This window comes from Macrotis lagotis, chromosome 7 (genome assembly GCF_037893015.1).
Source record: "Macrotis lagotis isolate mMagLag1 chromosome 7, bilby.v1.9.chrom.fasta, whole genome shotgun sequence".
Lineage (NCBI taxonomy): Eukaryota > Metazoa > Chordata > Mammalia > Peramelemorphia > Peramelidae > Macrotis > Macrotis lagotis.
Genome location: NC_133664.1, coordinates 175,843,363 through 175,866,441, shown reverse-complemented (window position 1 = coordinate 175,866,441; position 23,079 = coordinate 175,843,363). Strand labels below are relative to the sequence as shown.

Sequence of the window (23,079 nt, the reverse complement as noted above, 5' to 3'; positions counted from 1 at the left end):
TCTTTACAATCTTACTCCCACCTCATTTCTCATTGCATCTTTCATTCGTTTTGTTTCAGCCGAACTAGTTCCTTCTTCTGTTCATTTGCACAAGGAACCCCCCATTCCAGGTATGCACTCCTACCTCATTTCTATTTTTAAAAATCCCTTATTTTTAAGCAGAAATGTCACTTTTCCTGTTCAGATATAGTTTTTCCTTATACCCTCCAATCTGCTACTGTTCTCCAACACAAAATTTCCTTGAGCATTTGTACTTAGCTCTTTCTTTTTAATCTTGACTTCCATGCCTTTTATTATATTATACTGATCTTGTCTGTAAGAAATAGAATGTAAGCTCTTTGAAGACAAGGAAGGACTATAGTCCCATAACTTATATTGAATGGAAAATTTATCTTTAATTAAAAATTGCAATAATAAATTTTATTAGAAATAGTATTATAAAATACTATTAAAATATCTATTACAGTGTTCAGATAGACTTATATTGTTCATTTCTACTCCATAAAGATATGCATTTTTACACTGAATTTTGAAAAGACTCATGATTGAGAGTTATTCAGTTTAAGATTTCCATGTTGTATGAATAATTGGGATGGCATATAGCCTTTTAATTAAGAATCTTCCTTCATATAATGCAAACTAACATTTTTGGGACTTCTTTGGTATTTATAGATGGAATGTATATGACACTTTTGAAAAGATGGTCATTCTTTTAAAAACATTTATATTGAGTTCGCTCTCTTCTTTTGGAATACAATTAAGTTTTGATGTGGTTTAATTATGAAAATGGCAGACTTTAAGTTGTACAAAATGAGGTTGAGGAGAGGAGAAAGAGAGCATTTCCATCAATGTGGTAAAAAACAGATTCCAATTTTGCTCCTCCCATCATCTTATATTGAACTTGTTGAAAGCAATTCTCTACCTCCTGATAGGAGTTTAGGACTTTCAGTGCAGAGCTTGAGAACAGAGCTAGATAGCCTCTATAGCATAGATCAAAGGAGTCATGAAACCAGAATTAATTTAGTACTATAACTAGGCATCTGATTTCAATACTGTCACTATAGTGACATTATAGTAGGTTTTTTTTTAAGTGGGACTTCAGTTTTCAGATTATCTGACCATATATACTCATTTTATTTCATATTATAGTTCTGAATTATAGATTGTTGATAAAATAAACACTTTGTTGTTGTTGAATGTTCAATCATTCTTCAGTTTTGTCCAATGCTTCAGGACCTCATTTGGGATTTTCTTAAAAGCACTGGAGTGATTTACCATTTTACATAAGAAGAAATTGAGATAAACACAATTAAGTGACTTGCCTGACAGTTACATAGCTAGCATGTTTCTGAGGTCACATTAGAACGCAGGTCTTCCTGACTTCAGACCCAACACACTATCTTCTGTACCACCACTCCCTTTTTTGGGTTAGGGATCCACTTTACAAACAACAACAACACTTCTCGTTTAGAACGAATAATTCAAAACTATTTCAATATATTCATATTTATTCAAAACTTGATACATTGTACTTATTTTTAATAAGCAGCTGACAGGAGTTGATCTTGGAATTGAAAAGATCTAAAGTCAAATCCTGCCTGAGATCCCCTAATAGTTTTGTGATTCTAGGCAAGTCATTTAATTTTTCTCAGTCTCAGTTTCCCTATTTGCAGAGTGAGAAAATTAGCTACTTGCTTCACAGGGTTGTTGCATCAAATGAGATAATATATGCAAAGTGCTTTGCAAATGTGAACTATTGTTGTTTTGGTTATAATAGCATAGATATTAAAGCTTTAGGAGCAATTTGGTACAGTCTAGTTCAAGCTCACTTTTGGATTCGACTAAATGGTTCTCAGGTTCCTTCTAACTCTGAGATTCTGTGAAGAGATGCCATAAAATTTACTTTTAGGAGATAGCATTCTGCAGGAGTCTGAAAGTCTGGAGGTCTGTCCTCTATTCTCAGCTTTGCAAATAAATGACTTACTTAAGGTCACAAAATAAATTATCATGTTTCCTTCACCTTTAAAATGAAGGGTTGGGTTGAAAGATCTTTCATGACCTCTTTAAAGCTGTGATTCTTAGTTATAGGGATTGTTTAAGTAGTTTGACTTTTTTGTTTTCTTGTAAGTATAAAAGCTATGACTTTTTTAAAAAAGGTTTACTCGGTTATAGTCTTGATTATTCTTGATAATAGAAGAGAGATGGCATGGATAATTCAAAACTACAGATAATTAAAATTCATTTCAATTTTACTTTGGAATGGAATTTATAATTTGAGTAAGACAACGGTGTCATCCTCCAAATTATATTTTGCTTAGGCTAATATTGTTAGCCTAAGTATTTTAAACTTAAAATGGAGAGGTTTCCTCTCCAGAAATTTTTCTAGCTATCCAGAAGAAACTAGTTGGAGATGAAAAATTAAAGCACAAAATGGATAATCTGCAAATGGATAGTTGAGAAATGAATGCATTTGAAGACCAGCAATTTCCAAGGAACTTAGAATCTGTTTTAATTCTATTTTCTATGCCTTTGATTAGGAAAAGGTGTGAATTTGATTTTGGGGAATTTTGGGGGGAGTTCTTTGTATTCCTACTGTGTAGCACAGTGCATGATAAGTAATGGTTGCTTAATAACAACCTGTTGAATTGCCTGTGTAACCTGTGTTTTTCATATCTTCAGAAACTAAGGCAGAGTGAGATTAAATCACTTCTGTGTCAGTCCTTCATCCAAAATCACACTTTCAGTGAGGTGGTGGGGAGACTTATAAACAACAACTTCATACTGAAATCCTGATAACTTATGTATGTGAATTACCTCCAACAAGGAAGGAACCCATAATTCAAAGCAAGCATTAATAAAAATTTCAGACTGAACATGTTGGAGAACAAGAGCATAATATAGATACTCTATTGTAGCATCATAATATTTCATGTTTAGAGCTTGATAAGATCTTAATCCTCTATAATGATACAACCTTAATGTGCTAACATTTCCATGCCAGGCAAATTGTATCATGTAATAAAAGTAACAGTTTAAGGAAACTCTAAATGCTTAATTTGTATGGAATTTTAATTAGAGTGCAATGGAAATCCCAGCCATCAGAATACTCAAATTATTCTGTACTTCTACCATGATAGTAACTGGGATATATTGTCTTTTTTTTGCAGGGGGCATTGCTTTGTTTGTTATTTATAGTTCAGTATTATCTTCTTTTTGCCTTATGATTTCAGTTTTTGTTAATAAACATGAGTAATAGAATATAGAAAAATAGGCAATTTTCATTTCTGCTGTACCTCCCAGTTACTTTCCTACCTTAGGCACTTTAACTCCCTTTCCCCCATCTCCCATCAAGTTGTTCTTCTCCTAGAGCTATGTTAAATCAAATGTTTACTTTCCTGCCTTCATGGTTAGTTATTCTAGTGGTTGTTCCTGTTGGCCCGCTGCCACTATTGGTAACCATTGCTGCTATTAACAAGGATTAGGGACTTTCCTTCATCTGGGGTGAGGTGTAGACTGCCAAAAATTGCGACTGGGCTAAGAAAATGCAAGACCAAGAACTAGTAGCTATGAAGAAAACGTGCTGATTCAAGTGCAAACTGTGGGTTCATTCCTAACCCTCTGAATCTGACCAATCATGTCTTCAACTAGTCCTAGACAGTGGGTCCTAAGAAGGTAGTATGATTCTAAGATGCTCCCTCTCTCCCAATATTGAATAAGTAACACTAAAAATTGTAACTATTATCCAAGTAAATATATCAATCAGGTAGATAGACATTCTTATTGATAATGTGCATTGCATTAATTTTTTATTAGTTATTACAGCATCCCCTTTAGGGTAAGTTGCCTTTTTTTATGCTACCTGTTAAATGAAATATACTCACCTGCTTTATCTGGATCCTTCTCCTGTATAGATTAGTTTATATGAGGGGTCCTCTCTCACTCTTCCAAGTGAGACACAGTTGGATCTCTGCAACCCTTCCTTCAGGACAGAAAAGGAATTACTTTCAAATGCATAAACTGAAATATTACAGGGGTGTGAGGGGGAAGGAAAAAATAAAAATTATATAATAATTTTGTTGAATATTTGGAAGGAATGGCAAGTTGTACATGGTAGATTTGCAATTCTATATGCAATCAACTTTTTTTAATTTCAATTTTAAGTGTTGTTTTATTCCATGAGTTAAAAAATAATATAAATTTTATAAAACATATTCACTGAGCTAACACCAACTCTTCTCATATTTGGGATGACTACTTTCTCAATGATGTAGATGATCTTATATGCAGCACATACCTGGTCTTCATACTGGCATGTCCATGTTTCACCCTTGAAGGAAGTTCAGACACAAAAGAAATGTATAGTAAAGCACCAGTAAAACAAACAAAAATCAAATGAAGCAAAAAAATAAAATAAAATAAAAAGTAACCCCCCCCCAAAAAAAACCAAAATGGATTTTAAATTTCCAGACCCTCCTCTGAGGAATACTTGTTTAGTCCATTCTAGAATCAGGATTTAGGAAAGCAGTGACAATAAAAGTTCTATTATTATATTGGCCAATAGGAAAAAGTCAAATGGAGTTTAATGTACCCTGCATATAGCCTAAAAGATAAATATTGTTTTATACCTTTGAATAGAAAAGCCTTCTTTCCAATCCCCTTTCAGAGATGTCTACTACTATTTCAGAATATGCATTATATTTTAAGTTCTGTTATTTTTTTCTTAAACTGGACACTCTAAGGTTAGAAGTCTTTTTGAAGTGTGGGTCACAGAGAAGGTGGAGTAGAGGACTGGGTTCCAGGAGGTATGGACTGTTTTTGTATACAAATTATTTAATAGGGTTTTTTTTACTTTGAAAAGTGCCATTGATGTGTTTCTTCAAACAATAGTCAGATTCATTTAATTTCCTTCTCTCTTCCACAGAAAATCTGTCACTCTACTTTTCTTATAGTCACCTCCCTCCACCCCCCCACACAAAGAGTTTTCCAGATAAGGTTTTTATACACAAGACCCCACAAAATATTATTTGTTCCCTCCTCCCTTCCTTAGAAAAGAACTAGATATAATTTGCCTTATATAGTACTGCTTTGTATTGTACCCAAAGTTTTGATAACCCTTTCCTCTCATCTTCTCTCTCATCCTCAATCATGTCTGCTAATTCTTTTTTCTGCCCTTTTTTTCTGTATAATTATTCTGCTAGATATATGCACAATCTACTTCTCTTCTCCACCCCCAGTCCTTTCAATCCTCATAGAAACATAGAATATATATAGCAGAAGTGGAATTTAGAGGTTATTTTGTACAACTCCTTTATTTTATATACATGGAAATTGAGGTTCAGAGAAATTCAGTGACTTATCCAAAGCCACACATTGTTAACTAGTTATCAGAGACCAAAGCAGAATTCAAATCTCCCAGCTCCCTGTTGTTATTCATTTTACTATACCATTTGTTAATAAGCACAACTTTTGAAACAGTTCCCCCCAGAAATTCTCATTTATTAATGTCACTGCATTCTTCTTCTTCTTTCTAGTCTTAGAACTGCCCTGTATACATTGAATTTTAAAAATATACAGCATGCATACAAACACACATATATCATTCATACATATATTTTAGTCAAAGACCTTTACAAATATATGCAAAAAAATCATAAGCAAGTCCCATTGTCTCTGTGAGTCAGTTAGTCTGTTTCTTCATCTGCAAAGAGTATCAAACTAGTAGATGCTTTGAGACCTCCTCTTATAGAGGGTTTTTTTTTTGAGTAGCAAAGATTATGATTATATTATCATTTTTATTGCTCAATCTGGTTTTCACACATTATAACAGTATGGACCCTATTAACCAAGTGCATGATAATAGCTTATTATTATAATACACTAAGATATCGTAAATTTTAATGTAACGATCCCTTCTTGCCCACAGTTCTATTAATAGAGATCTCACTTATTGTATATAGGGTGTGAATAATTTGAGGTGAAGCGTACAAAAATAAGAGAATCTACTCTTGGGATCCTATCAAAAGCAGCCCCACTCTTCAAGTCAGTTTCTAAATTTTGACTCTATATTTCACCAACTTTGTAAGATTCCCATGTGTGTTTAAAATTCTATTTATTCACTTTAACCTACTCTTAACTAGAGGCATGGGATTTTTGATAATTAGTGCCTAAAACTGGAGCTTGTCCAGGATATCTCCTCATTCACTCATTCCAATATAAGCAATCACCAAGAATGACTTGAATTAATATTACATTTGCTGGAGAAAATGCACTATTGCTTTCTAGGATGAGTATCAGGTAAATTGTGGAAAGGAGTTTAAATATAGCAATAAAATGTCATCTTTATTGCTTTTCAACCTTTTCCAGTTTTTTCCCCCCTCAGTTTTTCACATTTTAGTGCCTTGTGATAATTTTATATGGAGCCCTGAGGATATTCTCTTGCAGTATTAGAGAATGTTTTGCTTTGTTCATAGTCTCTTAAAGGAGAAAACCATTAAATCTTAGCTAGGTTGGGTCTTTCAGTCTGGAACTAAAACTACTCCTAAGCTACATAGTCATACAGATACAGATCCCTTTAGGGCATGAGATAAATTTCTAACCTTCTTAAAGAATGAGAAGTCCTTTTCCTGGAGCAATCAAGGCTGACCATAGAATTCTTTTTTTGCAGTAAAGTTGAACTGATATACTCATTCATTCGTACTTTGAGATTTAACCCCTAAACTTCTACCTTTTGAACTTTAAAAAAAATTACACAGATACACACACATACATATCAATAAATAAATTCCTTTAAATGACTAGAATCTATTTTAATTGGTACAATGGAAAGAGTATTGAATACTGGATGAGATGGTGCAAGTCTGTAATCCCTTACAAGGGAGGCTAAGGCCGATGAAACACTTGAACTCAGGAGTTCTGAACTTTAATAATTTTAAAACAGATTGGGTATCTGCATTAAGTCCAGTACTTATATGGTAAGCCCCTCCGAATCAGAAGGTGGGGGCGGGGGAGAGGAAGCACCAGGCTGCCTAAGGGAGGTTGGTCCAGGTTTAAAAAAAAGCAAGTGAACTCTTCTGCAGGGGTAGCAATAAAATTAGACCTTTGAGAGAGTAACTACTCTACTTCAGCCTGAGTGGAATAGGGACAATGAGTCTCAAGAAAAAAAAGAAGAAAAAAGAAGAAAAGGAGGAAGAGAAAAAGAAAAGCAGAAAGAGTATTGGATTTTGAATAGAAGTTCAGAGTTCAAATCTCATTTTACTCCTTATTGTCTCTTACCTTGAATATGTCTCTTCTCTCATTTTTTATTCTATAAAATGTTGGGGTTGCATGACATGAATCTGTAATTATCCTTAATACTCTAACTCATTGAGCCCACCTCATAGTTCCATGGGATAACACAAGTGATGGAAATTCTTGTTAAAACAACTTCATCAATAGCTGATAATTATACAATGCATATATAAATATATACATATACACATATGTATATTTATATGTACATGTATGATCATTTGGTCCTCACAATAATCCTGTGTGATGTTGTTATACCCATTTTATAGCTAAGTAAACTGAAACTGAGAAAGGTTAAGGTGATAACACAGCTAACAAGTATATGAGGTAATATTCTTCATTCCAAATCCAAATCTACTATACCAGGCTGCTTAAACCACTGACTGTTGATTTCCGACGATTTTACAATCCATGGGAATGTTTTGGTTTTTGTTCCTCCAACTCAGATATTTATAATCTCTCCTTATCTGTCCTAAAACCTTTTTCAATTCAATAAACATTTTTATTAATTGTCTACTCAAAAAAAAATAAACCCAAACTGTTAGGCTCAAGGGATCTTGCTATCTAGTTATAAGGATATGACACACTACAAATAACTTTATTATATAACAGAAAAACATGAGAGGTAATATCAAAGCACTTTGGGAGACTTGGAGGCAAATATTATTTCTACTTGGTGGTGTCTAGAGTATTCATAGAAGAAGTTTTAGGAAGGATAGGTAGGAGATCATCAAGCAGAAATGGAGGAAAGAATAATACAGAAATAGGGTACAGCATGGGCACTTATACCAGTAAAATATGGGACAGCAAGACTTCCAGTTTGTATGGAGATTCAAGCAATGTTCAAACATGGCAAAAACAGTGTGAGTTAGGGTTGTAAAGGTAGACTGGAACAAGATTTTAGAGGTCTTTAAATGCTAGGCTGAAGAGGATTGACTTTATTCAGTAGTGTACTGGGTTTTAAATTTTTCACTGTGAGCATTTTTATCTTGGAACTCAGCAAACTACAGATCACAACTTGATTTATTTGTTTGTTTTTATTTAAGAAAGTGATGGAAGAAAATAATGTTGATTAAACTTGTCATTATGTTTTCAAGAGAGCTGGTTGTAAAATATTTAACTGAAAGCTGCTGATCATATTCATTAAGCAATAAGGAATACTTGAAGGGTTCTGAGAAGAAAAATGCATAAAAGGAAGATTAATTTAGCAGTAATGTGAGGAGTAGAAAGTTTCAATACTAATAATCCTGGGTTTTGCCTAAGAGATCTGGGTACATGTTCTGACCTGTGGAATGTTGCATGCCACTTGATCTCCATGGGTCTCAGTTTTTCTTAGTTTGGAAGAGATCATTTCTAAGCTTCCTTTTAACTGTGAATCACTGATCTTATAGCAATCTTTTGAGAATATATGAAAGGGAGAAGAAACTGAAAATGATGAGACCAATTAGGAGGCAGTTGCCATGACCTAGGTAGAGGATAATAAGAGCCTTATAGGGTAATGGTAGGACAGATTCAAAGATGTTTCAGACATAGACAAGATGTGGCATTGGTTTGGAGAAGATAGTTGGAGAAGATGAAAGAGAAGTTTCAAGAATAAGTAACTAGAAAATGGTGATATCCTTGGGGGAAAAAACAGGAAAATCAAACAGAGCATCAAATTTGAGTGGTTAGGATAAATTAACTTGTAAATATTTTTTTGAGTATGATGGTTCACCCAAGAAGATAAGCCACTGGGGACTGATTTTTGAACTATGGAGGAAAAGATTAATTATAAAACTTTGTGAAGGCAAATAGAAGTAAGAATTGAAACAATGAATAATAGAACTGGTTTCTGGAAGGAACCTGAGAACACAACTTGCCTCACTACCTCAATGAAGTAGCTGGCAGCTCAGAACCTAAGCCTCCTGGCTGCCTCATTACTATCCCTTTTCCTTTTCTTCTACTTGTCCTTGTGAATGAAGTTAGTAAAAACAGATATGGAAAACACTCAACTCCAGTATAGAGACATTCATATTTCAGCTGGGACTATATGACTTATACTCACAATTATTTGAATGTCATTTATAGTCTTGATCTTCATTCCCATATCATTGGATCTGACTTGCTGACTCCTAATGTCCTGGTTTCCTGTTTCTTTCTTTTGGCATGATTCATTCATTCTTTAATCCTCTAGCATGCTGACACTTGGAGAAAGTGTTGTGTAGTTAAACAAAAGTATATTGGATTTCAAACGAAGTACATTACCATTCAGGAAAGACAGATTGTCAACAATACTGTCTATACACTGTTGGGTATGTCACTTTAGTCATCCAAAAGTAAAATGGTATGGACAAGATGACCTCTGAAGTTTTATCCAGCTCTATATAGTCTATGACTATTTAAGCCCATATCCACTTCTCGTCTTATGTAATCCTTTGGTAACAAACTCTGCACAGTACAGAGCATGTATGAGCACTCAAAAAGTATTTTTGATTGGGTGATTCTTATGAAAAAAAGTAATGAAATATAAAAGAAAGGCACAGCATATTAAGGTTATCATTAAGCCCTCTGTCTGATTCTTATTAAGGTTGCCCTGGTTTCTTTTATATCTTTTGGCACGTGGGCCCAGTGCTAATTTTCATTCCTGCCCTGATCCCTAATGACATATCATTTTCATCTGCTCTAAGGGATGGCAGATTTTCCTTATTCACTCTTTTCTTTCTTGACTCTTTTAAAAATAACACATTTAGTGGAAAGAAAACTCTCAAGACCAAAAAATGAATGATTAGTTCTCACACTTTACTCAAGAGCTTCTTTGAGATCCCTTCTCTTCAATTCAAATCTTGCTGTACCAAAAATTCTTGCATTTTTGCTGCTGAAGGATTGAGAGAGTAGGAAGAAGAGTAGGGAGGAGGTCTTAGTTTCTTGAACTCCAAACTGTTCAAACAAAATCTAAGTCACTTAAAGCTACATTTAGTGCTGAGGGATATCAAATAATTGAGTTTGGGGAGGATTATTTAAAGGGTATTATGGAATTCTGCAGTCATATTCATTATTGTCTTTTCTGAATAAATTTCTCAGAATATTAGTACTTGCTGATATTTCAGGCGATAAAAAGTGGCTTCAAAGACATCCTTTTCATTTGATTTAACTAGCATCCTATTACAGTAGCTGCACTGAGCTTTAAAGGAAAAATGAAGAGATATTTCTCAAAAAGGGCTTTGTTGTCATGAGTAATAAACTAATCAGTAAACAGTCAAATACCTACTCTCCTCTACCAAATTGCTAATAATTTTTTCCCCTTTCACTTTCTTCCAGTCCTAGCTTTAGGGTTGTCTGATGCTTACATAGTATAAACATTATTGTTGCCCAAGATGCTCCAAAGATCCAATAACTCTTTGTTCCTTTGGTTGGTCCCCTTACTGGCAATATAGTATAACAGCCAGAACCTAGGATCTTGACCTTAAGCGAGAGTTAATTTTTTGAAAGCATCAGAAATCCTAATTTGTCCATTAAGAATCCAGTGGACATTTGGATTCTTAGCGGAATTTAATTAGTGCAATTTAACAAATAACCATATCAGAGTTATAACTAGGGCAGAGGATCTGGGGCTTTGCCCAGTTTGTTGAATTTGTAGGACACCCCGAGCCCTTCAATAGTGTAGAAACATCTATGTAGAAATAACAGAGCTTATATTGCCTAGTAAGCAGGACTACCAAAATGGTCTCCCCATTTCTGTTCTGCCCCCCCATCCATCATCACCTCCATTCCACTCCCCAATAAGAGTGTACAATGCTTATTCCAAGTTCCCTTTGTAATGCAAACATCCCTATAGATTTGACTGTCATAAAAAATGCATTTATTGCTTTCATCTTGACATTACCTTCATATCCAAATGTCTCTTCCCCTTCTACTCCCCAGAGTCATTCCTTGGAGCAAAGAATGTAAAAGGAGAGTAGGAGAAAAGAAGCAATTGAAAAGCAGTTGTATTTGCACCCTAGACTCTGAATATCTCTGAGCCATAGAATTTTTTTTTAGGTTTTTGCAAGGCAAATGGGATTAAGTGGCTTGCCCAAGGCCACACAGCTAGGTAATTATTAAGTGTCTGAGACCGGATTTGAACCCAGGTACTCCTGACTCCAAGGCCGGTGCTTTATCCACGCCACCTAGCCACCCCTGAGCCATAGAATTTTAAAGATGAATGGAGCTTGAGAGATGGTCTTACCCAAACTGTTATTTTATGTATATGAGAAAAGGAAAAGTCAAAGAAGTAATAGGACTCCCTCAAGGTCACACAGCTAGTTAGTGTCAGAATCAGGAAAATGAATAATTATTCCCATTTGTGTGATCCTTTTGTCCCCAGAGAACATAATTAAGGGCAATGGAGAGAGAAGTTACAGCCTTAAAATGAGGAAATATTGCCTAATAATTATAATTATACAGTGGACTTCTTTGTAAGATACTGGGGTTCTCCTCCCCAGAGGTTTTCATATAAAGGGCATTGTATATATATACATATACATATATATATATATATACAAATGAAAAATTTGAGGATTGGAATTATTTTTCACTCCTTCCAAGATTTCAATTAAAATAATACCATTGAGATCACCTTACAATAAAATGTAATAAATAATTTATAGCAATTCAAAGATTACGCAAGAGAATATATAGTCTGCTATATGAATGTTTTTGTAATATTTTCATATTTCTTCATGTGATTAGTCCCTTGTTTTTTTCTCTTAAAACCATGTTTTCTATATTATAAAACAGGAGAAAAAAGAAATTGAAAAGAAGAAAATTTTCAAAATTTTGAAATAACTTTGTTATTTTAAGAACCATGAAAGAAAAGGAAAAATGTATTAATTTATGGCTTAAAAAGCATGATTACTGATTTTGGCTTACAAATTAGGAAGAATGCTGAATTTGGAGTCCTGTCAAAAAATGAGCTGTGAGACCACTTCAACTTCTCTGAGCCTCAGTTTCCTTATCTGTAAAATGAAGAAAATCATATTTATATTCCCTAACTCAGAGAATTATTTGGAGGAAAGCAATTTGTAGCCTGGTTGTGTGATTCTTGGCATAGAATTTAATTTCTGATTACCCCAGTCTGCTCTCTAATATTGGAACTTAACAGAGAAGGTGCAGATTTGCTTTGGTCAAGGAAGCTCTTCACCAGGTGATCCCATTACTGATGAAATCACAGATTTGACTTCAAAAAAAGTGCTATGTAAATATGGATTTTGTTGTTATAATTATTGGTGCTTACCCACTACTAAACAGAAGCAGGTGAGAAGGATAAACTTATGAAACAAATCTTTAACAAAGAACAGAAAAGAATAATGGAGGTTTGAATTTGAAATGGCATGTTCCCCCTTTTCCTTCATCTTTGTTTATAGAAGTAAGATCAAATTACATAATGAACTCACATATTACATCTTTCAACAAATTTTCAAATAGATATTGGAAGATCCAAATGGAAGATCCAAGATCAAATCTTGCCTCAGATATTTACTAGCCCTGTAACTGTGGGCAAGAGGTCATCTAGATCAAGGGTATCAAACTCGAATAGAAACAGGAGGTCCTAATTTGTACATAAAGATCCTTGGGGGCGGCATATTGATTTAGTTTTAAAATGCTGTATTAACTGTTTTATTGCATTTTTATTTATTTTGTTCAATTACATTTTAATTTGGTTTGCCTCCTCACCCCAGCTCAGGACTTTTGTTTGACCTTCTGATCTAGTCTAATTAATCACATTATAGAACAGGAAATGGACTGGAGTACAGACAAGTTACCCAACATATCTGAAGTTACACAGGAGGTAGAAGAGCCAAGTTCTTTTTGGATTTTTAATAGGGTACTATAGGTTGTATTTGCACATCACAACTCTATTTTCTCCATAGTTCTCTCCTTAGTTGAAATATTATGTTCAAATCATTTCTTTATTTCAAAGTTTAATATAATATTGTCCTAATGTCAAGTGTGTGTTTGTATATATTCAAAATTTGGTTATATCCCTTTCTGTTTACATACTTATAATTATATATATATATGCATATATATATAATTTTATATATAATGCATGACTTGCAGTATTGACTTGGTGGTAAATGTTGGAGAATACAAGACAAATTTGTTATCAAACCAGCAAGTCAACTGGACTACTACTGTAGACCTTTATTCATATATTGAATTTTACCCCCTTTGGATTTTGCATAATATTTTATACTTCTCTTAGACCCATAAAGACTTTTATAGTCCTTCTGATAGCTGAATATTGATTTGTTTACATGTCTGTTAAATAATAAGCTCTATGAGGTTAGGAATCTTCACTAAATTATCTTAAAATCTTGCCCAATATTTCCCTAAATTATCTCAAAATCTTGTACAATATTTTATACATTGAAGGCATTTAATAATTAATTGCTGCATCAATGAATAAATGAATGAATAGGTCAGACCCAGTTTCTTCTTACCTACTGTTCTCCAATTTATCCCTTCACCTCCATGTCCATTCAAGTGCCAAGAGCTGCTTTTTCTACTTCCCTAATCTCTCCAATGTCTCATTTCTACCCCTATTATAATTATTCTTATTTAGGCCTTTAACTGTTCTCACCTATTTTAATAGCCTCCTATTAGGTCTTCCTACCTCCATTTTATCCCTTCTCCATACCAAATTCCATATTGCTGCCTGAGTAATGATTCTAATGTACTAAATGACCATGTTATCTCTTGACTCAAAATCTTTCAGTGACTGCAGTTGCCTAGTGAATAAAGCATGAATCCTTGACCACAAACATTCAAAACCTATGACAATCTATCTTCTACCTTCTTATTGAGGCTCATTGGCATGTATTCTACATTACACTCAATTGGATTACTTTCTGTTTGTCATCCCTTTGGCCTCAGTCTCCATGTATTATTTGTGAAAAAGACTATTTCTACCTTTTTTTCATTTTATTGATATAGTGAAGTAGAAAAATATTAATTTGATGTTAAAGACCCTGGCTTCAGATCTTGACCATCTTATTTATTGCCCATGTGACCTGCAAATCATACCAATTCTCGAAATCTTGATTTCTTTCTCTGTTTAAAAAAGGGTTGGGAAGGGGGGAATTTAGAGGTTGGATTAGGTGATCTCTAAGTCTGATTGTATGAAGTTCTTTCTACCATTCCAGGTCTAACTCATATACATATTTGCTGTTACCCTTATGAATCCTTTCCTGATAGTCATTCCCTCCAAATGGAAGTGATCTCTTTCTCCTCAAATTGCTTAAAGTACTTTATTTGGATCCCTTTAACTCTTTTGTTCTTGTTTATGAAAATTTATCTCTTTTCCACCCCTACACTATAATCAGTAGCTTTCCATCATTATGCACACTTTAGGACCAGACCTGGGATTCCATTGGTATAGGGGCTTCCCAGTAAAGGAACTCACTCTAACAATGTAGATAAGCACCTTTAGTCAACTGCATAAGGCAGCCTCCTTGAAGGTTAAGGGTCTTTTTCAGGGTTACATATTCAGTATGTATTCATAGCGGAACTTAAATCCTATTCTTCTTGAATCTGTCTGCTATTCCAGGCTTCACTACCACCACCACTACTAACATTCTTAAAACATTTTAAGTTCTGTAAAGCACTTTACTCATATTACCTTGATTTATTTTCACAGCCATTCCTTGAGGCAAATGCTATTATTATCCCCATTTTAGAGATGAGGAAACTGAAACAGAAGAGGGAAAAGGTTAAATTACCCAGGATCACATTTGAGTCCAAATTTTGACTTGTTTTTCCTGATTCCAAGTGCAATGCTCTATACTATGTACCCCTATTTGCCATATTAGATTTTACACACACACACACACATATAATGGTTATGGGGTTAAATTCAAAGCACTGTGTAAAAGTGCTAGAGATACAAAGACAAAACTGAAACAATCCCTTTTCTCAAGAAAATTGCATTCTTTTAGAAGTATACAACATGCAAAGGCAAATTAATGAAATACAAGCAAATCAAAGAAGTATAGAATACTCCCAACTAGGGAAATCAGGAAAATGTTCCCATATGAAGTTCTTGCTATCTGATCTAAGCCTCAATTCTGAGAGATAAGGAGGGATTACATTTCAGGTATAAAGGATGGCATATAAAAAGGTAAAGTTAGAAGAGATGGACTGTTGTATTTGAGAAAGAAGTAGTATTTTAGCCAATATGACTGGAACCTAGAACTGCCTGAAAGGAAGAAACAGATTCAGAACAAAAGGTGGGAGCAGATGCAGAAGATTTTAGGTTTCATTGAGAGACAATGGGAAACCAATGAAGATCTGTGAGATAGGGAATGACATGGTCAAACTCATATTTTAGAAATATTGATTTGACATTTAAGAGGTGGATGTGTGAGTGAGTCAGAGGGAACAGAGGCAGAAAGAGACTATTAAGAGACTATTTCATTAGTTTCAGTGAAAGTATGTTATTTTCTACTTTCTTCAGTTCCTTGAAAACAGCCATCATGTCTTCCCTAAGTCTTCTCTTCTCTAGAATGCATACCCCACCCATTTCCTTCAAATGATCCGCATATGGTATGTTCTCAAAGGCTTTTTCCATCTCGGGCTATCTAGATATGCTCCAGTCTCTAATTATGGCACCCAGAAATGAAGAAATTGCTGTAGGAGGTTATCTAACTAGGGTAAAATACAGCAGGGCTATCAGCTTTCTCCTTTCTTCACATGTCACAGGCACCATTTTCAAATTCTACAATCAGAAAAATTCAAGCATTCAAGATTAAGCTTTCACCCTTCCTATATAACTTTTACTTATCTCTTTTTTTGTCTAGAAAAGTTGCTTTCCAGTTAGCAACTCTCTGAAATGCCACTTTTCCTAGGCACCAGAAAATGTCAAGGAATTATTTTAATAATGGAAGTTATTAATCTCTCTGACACTGTCAAAGGAAAGGGTAGAAGTCTGTTGTTAGAGATTATAAGCACCACTAGCTATAAAGATGTGAGTTGCATTCCTTTTTTTAAAATCTGAACAATTTTATGAATTGCACTTTTCCATTTTTAAAAGAGTATGGATATAGACTTCACATTTAGTTTCACATGCATAAGTTTTTGCCATCTTGTATATGTGAGCATAGGAGATGGACCCATGAAGATATTACAGAATTGGGTGTGCAAAGCTAATAATCTCTTACTTTTCGTAACCTTATCTGATTTTGGATAATTTTCTAGAAGGCACCATGGTACAATGGAAAGTCCAAGAGATTTGCAATAGAAATCTCAGATTCAAATCCAAATTCTTCCACTTACTACCTGAGGAACCTTGCACTTTATATCTTTGAGACTCAGTTTCTTCCGCTATAAAAAGAATAGGTTGAATTAGATTATGATTGTTGCCTTATAACTCTAAATTTAAAATGCTGTCAGTGATAGGGAAAGTGTTTAGACTTCATGAATCTTTCTTTCATGCCTCTCCCCCAATCCCACCAAAAAAGTAAGGAATATTAACATCTGGAACTAATTAGGTTGCTCTCATTTGATGGCAATATTATGCTTGTTAAGATCCACTGAGCTGTAAAAACACATCATTAAAACATCTGAGGTAGAATTTAAGAACACAATCTTCCTTCTCCTTGAAGGACATTCCAATTTTTTAAAAAATTTTACTTGATATCTAACAGAGTATTGTCTTTTCTGCTCAAATCAATATGTTTCTTTCTCATTCACAAGTGATAACTGTGGTTTCAGAGTATAGGTGTATGAGGTGAAAATCTACCAAATATCATTCATGTGAATGTATGTACACAAAACCTAAATTTAAAAAAAATAGCATTGAAGTCAATAACAAGAAATGCAGCAACTCTAAAATTATGCAGGAAACAAAATGAGGCCCTTTCCCAATCCTTCATTACATGCTGTCTTTGTCTATTACAAACCAGAAGAGCTGCAAAATATGTGCAGAATTGAGTAGGATACTGGGTGTAACCTATTACCACGCAAAGTTGGCAAGAAAGAAGTAACTTCTTGATGTTCTACATGTTCTTATGTAACCTTGGACAAACTGTTCTACTAAAATTCTTCTTTTTTCCTCACTGACCCAAAAAGAAAAAGATTCAGCCTTTCAAATATTTTTTGATAGACAAACAAATTCTCTGTGTCTCAGCTACAGAGAAGTTAGTTGAAACCACACCTCAAACATTGTCCATGTCACTGACCAGTGGTGACAGGTGAGCATCCTGGGTGGTAGACATACAACTTTGCTTTTGATGATAGTTCAGACTTTTAAAAATATCTAGAAAAATATAACTTTGAAAACTGAACTGGATTGCATCCAAGATTTATCTCAGCATCTCTTATAAGCAATAGAATTAGGTTGGTTTGTGTGTATTGTAATTGTCAAGTCATTTCCTTGATGCCTGGGAAACAGGAAAGTTGGGATGGGAGGATGGTGTTAAGTAACCCAAATTTATAATTGTGAGCCAGAATTCTTGATATTTAAAGTATAATAGTAATAGCCTTGGCCCTGTAGAAAACTACTTAACCCTCTTTTTCCCTCCTGCTTATTCTATTTCCTTTTTAACTCCCTAAATTTTTATTTGTTTTATGTCTTTTCTAACAACTACTTATCCAACCTCATGTCTCTTGCCCTTTGTTTTTTTTTTAATTTTTCTATAGCTTGATTTTGTATTCTTCTGCCAGCCATCAATTATATTTCTAATTCACATCACTAATTTGCCATTAGCCTTCCAGTCAACTTTTTTGGTCTGTCACTTTCGAATTTTTGTTTCTTTTGCATTTTTGTAGAATTGTCACTTAGGTTGAACTAAATTATTGCAATGGAAGGTTTCTTATTTTTATTCTAAGCTTAAACTTTTCCCTTGTGTGAAAGTGGGAAGCATATTCTTTCACGGTTGTCAGAAATGAAGGTGTCTGTGGTAATAATCAAGCAAAATTTAATACTCTTAAGAGGGCATTATTAAGATTTGGTCATATCCCAGTATGGATTCCTTGTCTATTGTTAGTCTCTAACAAAGGGGAGGCAAATAATATTGTGGAAAGAGCATTGGCTTTAAAGTTAGAGGCCTTTTTTGAACCCCAGCTTTGTTGTTTAATATCTATATGAATTTTGTTTAGTTATTTAACCTCTCTGGGCCTCAATTTTCTCACGTATTAAATAAAGGGGGTTGGACTAGAAGACCTCAAGGATCTCTCTCACACTGAGACCTGCATATAGTATCAGATTCCTGTAGGATCAAAGTCCTTTAAGACATTTCCAACAATATATGTAGTCTATGACTTTGGGTAACGGGGATTCAGGGTGGATACAGGCTGTACTATATTCACCCTTTGCAACTCAGCTGGGCTGCTTCAGTGCTTGTATTCCTCCCAGGATTTCCTAATGAAATGGTCTCCTGTTAAGGGCAGGGAACAGAATTGCAATAGTAAAAGTTAATGGACCACAGTAAATGTGACTAGCTGCGAACTGAAACATTGTTTGTGTCCTAAACTCCTGATTCCTGCATTGATGTGGAAACAGGAGCTTTGAGAGAGAAACTCAGAATTGGATTAGACAGGCTTTAAAAAAAAAACGCAGCACTTTTGCTTATGTATCTTGAGTGGGAGAAAAAAATATAATATATAAAAACATCATTACTTTGTCTTTAAAGTAGAGAAAACATTTGGGAGATTATATTGTCCATAGAAGAGACAATTACTAAAAGCAAGAAACTAAGTGGACCACAGACCTTCTTGTGTACAGATCCTCTTTTTGACCTAGATCTGGACTTTAATTTACCCATCATGTCTTTCACTTTTCTTGATTCCTGTAGCATTTTATCTGGACGACTTTTATGTATTTAGAGCCATTTAGGTGGCAGAGGATAGAGCATTAAGCCTGAAATCAGAAGCTGTGTTCAACTTTCTGTGACCCTATTTGAATTTTCCTTGGCAAAGATATTGGTGTTATTTGCATAACGTTCTTCCACTCATTTTACGGATAAGGAAAATGAGGCAAACCGGGTTAAATGACTCCCTAAGACCACACAATTAATGAGTGTGTAAAGCTAGATTTGAATTCAGATCCTCCTGACTCAGGGCTGGTGCTCTATCTATTTGGTGGACCTGAGTACACATCTTGGTTTAGGAAGTCAATTAACCTGTTTGTTTCATTTTCTTTATAAAATAAGCTGGAGAAGGAAATGGCAAACCACTCCAGTATCCTTGCCAAGAAAACCCCATGGACAGCATTGGCATGCTATAGTTCATAAGGTCACAAAGAGTTTGACAAGATGAAACAAAAATGATATACTTAGTTTTCTGTGTTTATACTACATCTTATCTTTCCTTCTAAATAATTAGTTTCCAGAACATAGTTGCTACATTTATTTGTATCTTTTGGTGTCCAAGGTAAGGCCTTATATGTATTGGATTACATACAGTCAGTTCTGCTGGGATGCTCTGACCAAATGATCCTTTTTCATTTGCCTGCATTGTTAGGCAACAATTTAACATGCATATTTATTCTCTTCATTGTTTCCCTATACCATATGTATTCTGAATTTATCACTTGCTCCAAAACAAGTCCCTGTTTTATGTTTCTGATGCTCCCTGTCTTAGATACCCCAGAGTCCTTTTTCTTTTTCCTTCCTGCTTTGCCTTGGTGCAACTAGCTTAAACTACTACATTTAAAAGTTCTATGGATATTCTGAGATTCATTCTGCTTCTCAGTCCTTGGGATCAGATGCTCCAAGGCCCCATTTTGCAGTTAGGAAATAAGTACTGGCCAAAACCTTAACTTTTCATCTGTTGGATAAATATTTATTGAGCATTTATTATGAACAGACGCGTTGTTAGCAATGTTAGCATTTCTGAAGAATGTGAAAAAATATCATTTCTTTCATCCTGAAGAATGTTTTCTGCCTCAGTAGCCGATATAGGTCTATTAAAGCTGAGTGTATTACAGGTTCCATTGTTGCAGTTTAAAGTAGGGTTTCTAAAGAGGGTAGTTGGAATATCCCAGTGGAACTGATTCAATTTAAACAAATCCTAACACCTACTGTCTGCCAGGCATTGTATTAGACATTAAGGGAGACAGAAACTTATGGTTTCTTTCGAAGTGAAGAACACTAAAATAAATAGACTGTCTTTAATTCTATGGTAAATAGTGCAATTGTTTGAAAGGTGTTTGTCCTCCAGCATTTAAAACCTGGCTGGATCAAGGAAGATCTCAGAGCAGAGTTTTCTCTATGGCCACTAAATTCTGGTTATTCTTGAAGAGCCTTTCAGTAAATCAATTAGGCACTACAGTACCTAAAATTAGTCATTTTTCCCCCTGAATACTTATTTTGGTGGTAAATGGTCTGAGAATTTTATAGGACTCAGATATTAATTTAAATGTAATATTCTGTAAGGTTTATTATATCATATACAATAATATATTTTATATACTTGAAAGTAGTTTTAAAAAAGTTATATTGAAAAGAGTATTGATTTAGTATCAGAAGAGCCAGGTTCAAGTCTTCCCACTTCCTAGCTATATGACCTGCAAGTCACAATCAATTAATAAATATTTATCACTCTCTATACTTTGGATTACTACTCATATCGCTTTAATGCTACCAATCATTTTCTCCCATAATTTTCTGATTTTTCTGACATATAAGGCTTAAAGCTTTTTCTCAATTTTTTTTTCTGATTTATTGAACTCTAGATGTTGTGAGATATGACAAGTAATAGATAAATTGAAGATTCCAAGAATTCCTATTTGTCTGGGAAAAAAAAATATTTTCCTCACTGTTATCACCTTAGACATAGGTAACACAATAGATAGATAAGAATATTGTTTCCTATGGGCAAGCACTGTGCTAAGCAGGAGATAAAAATGCAAGAATACAACAGTCCCTGTCTTCAAGGGCATATGTTCTGTGGAGGAAGCTAATGCATATAGAGGAACTGACAGTGGGTAAAGAGAAGGAAGGGACTGAAGACTTGAGTTTCTCCAGGATGTCCAGGAAGAGAAGAATTAAGTGCTTTAAACCTGGAAAGGAGTTGTGCTAATAAGAGGTACCATTCAAAATAAAGACATTAAGTGGCTAGGTGGCGCAGTGGATAAAGCACCAGCCCTGGAGTCAGGAGTACCTGGGTTCAAATCTGGTCTCAGACACTTAATAATTCCCTAGCCGTGTGGCCTTGGGCAAGCCACTTAACCCCATTTGCCTTGCAAAAACCTAAAAAAAAAAAGATATTATATGGAGGCAGGATCTTATCTGTATGAATATCCCTCTCCACTTCCACTCTACTGGTATGAATCATATACCATTCCCCAGGACCTTCTCATTGTGTTTATTTCTTGTCTTTATCTTTTCATCAAATCTTGATACAGGATCCTCCCAACATACTTGAAGCCTTCTTTTTCCCTTTAGTATTTGGGGAATATCAGTGTAGTGTCAAGGCTGTTCATCTTTTATCTTTTCTTGCTACAAGACTAGCCTACCTCCCTTTCTAGTCCTATGTATCCGTGAGGGTGTCTTTTATGGCATTTTTTCATGGACATAATTACTAATAAGCTTCAACCCTTTTAATCTTCAATTGAAAAAGAGAGATAAAGCTATAACTCCTTTGCTAAACTGTAGCACATTCAGTGATTCTAGTCTCCTCAAGTTTGAAAAAGTGTGTCTTTAACATCCAACATTTTCCTAATGATCTATGGCTGCAGATTGAAATACTGTGGATATAGAATCATAAATAAGTAAAATACTTGTACTGTTAGATTGGCATCAGTTACTTGCCACAACAGAATATGCTATCATCATATATGTGTGCATATATATTAAAGTATATACTCACACATAACTACACAGCCAGGTTTTCTTAGTTGCTTTTCCATAGATGTGTGTGTGCGTGTGTGTGTGTACACATACACATATATGTATATATCACTCTCCAAATGGTTTTAACACATGTATTCTAATTGAAAATGGTGAATTCTGGCTCTCTGCACACATAAAAATCACAGAAGTAGACCTTTGTTCAAGCCCCATCTTCTTATTGGAAGAGTTAGCGACTCTTTTACCTCTTTTTGTATCTTTTAGTGTAGTGCCTGGCAAATAATAGGTGCTTAATAAATGTCTATTGATTGATTTATCTGTTGCTAGTACTTCCTTTCCCAACCCCCAGGATACAATCAGCTTGAATCTATTTTGTCCATAGCTAGATATGTATATGTTATCCTTCTCCTGGCTCTACTTGAAAACTTGAGGGCAGGAAATACTCCATTTTTTTTGTCTTTATCACCAGTTCCAGACACACAATAATTGCCTGAAAAATATTTATAGATTATTGATTGATAGAGCAAATGTTTAGATAAATATGTCTTGGAACTATTTAGTATTCTAATTCCACTGAATTAGGAGTATTTTATAAAATCATCCAGTCAGCATGTCTTTATTAAATATCTACCATGTGCAAGATCTAGGAATGCAAATATAAAAGTGTGAAGTCCCTATTCTTTTTTTTTTTTTTAGATTTTTCAAGGCAATGAGGTTAAATGGGGTTAAGTGGCTTGCCCAAGGCCACATGGCTAGGTAATTATTAAGTGTCTGAAGCCGAATTTGAACCCAGGTACTCCTGACTCCAAGGCTGATGCTCTATTTACTGTGGCACCTAGCCGCCTTGAAGTCCCTATTCTTAAGAAACTTAAATTCTAGCTAGAAGAATACAATAAAAATCAAATTCATCCTAAAATGTCTTTAATACTTTATATGCTGAAATACTTAGACAGAGCAAACAATGTCTACAAATTAGTAGATAGCA

At 34.5% G+C, this 23,079-nt stretch overlaps 1 protein-coding gene across 23 annotated transcripts in view; it reads left to right on the top strand.

The window, feature by feature from the left end:
* CELF2 (CUGBP Elav-like family member 2) overlaps positions 1–23,079 on the top strand; it is a 632,079-nt gene that overhangs the window by 286,166 nt on the left and 322,834 nt on the right. For 12 of the 23 annotated variants that reach the window (XM_074194138.1, XM_074194155.1, XM_074194136.1 and 9 more), the window contains one exon: positions 60–110. The exons of the other annotated variants lie outside the window; for them this stretch is intronic. In XM_074194138.1, the coding sequence (XP_074050239.1) occupies positions 60–110 (51 nt within the window). The remainder of the gene's footprint in view (positions 1–59; positions 111–23,079) is intronic. 23 annotated transcript variants of the gene reach the window in all.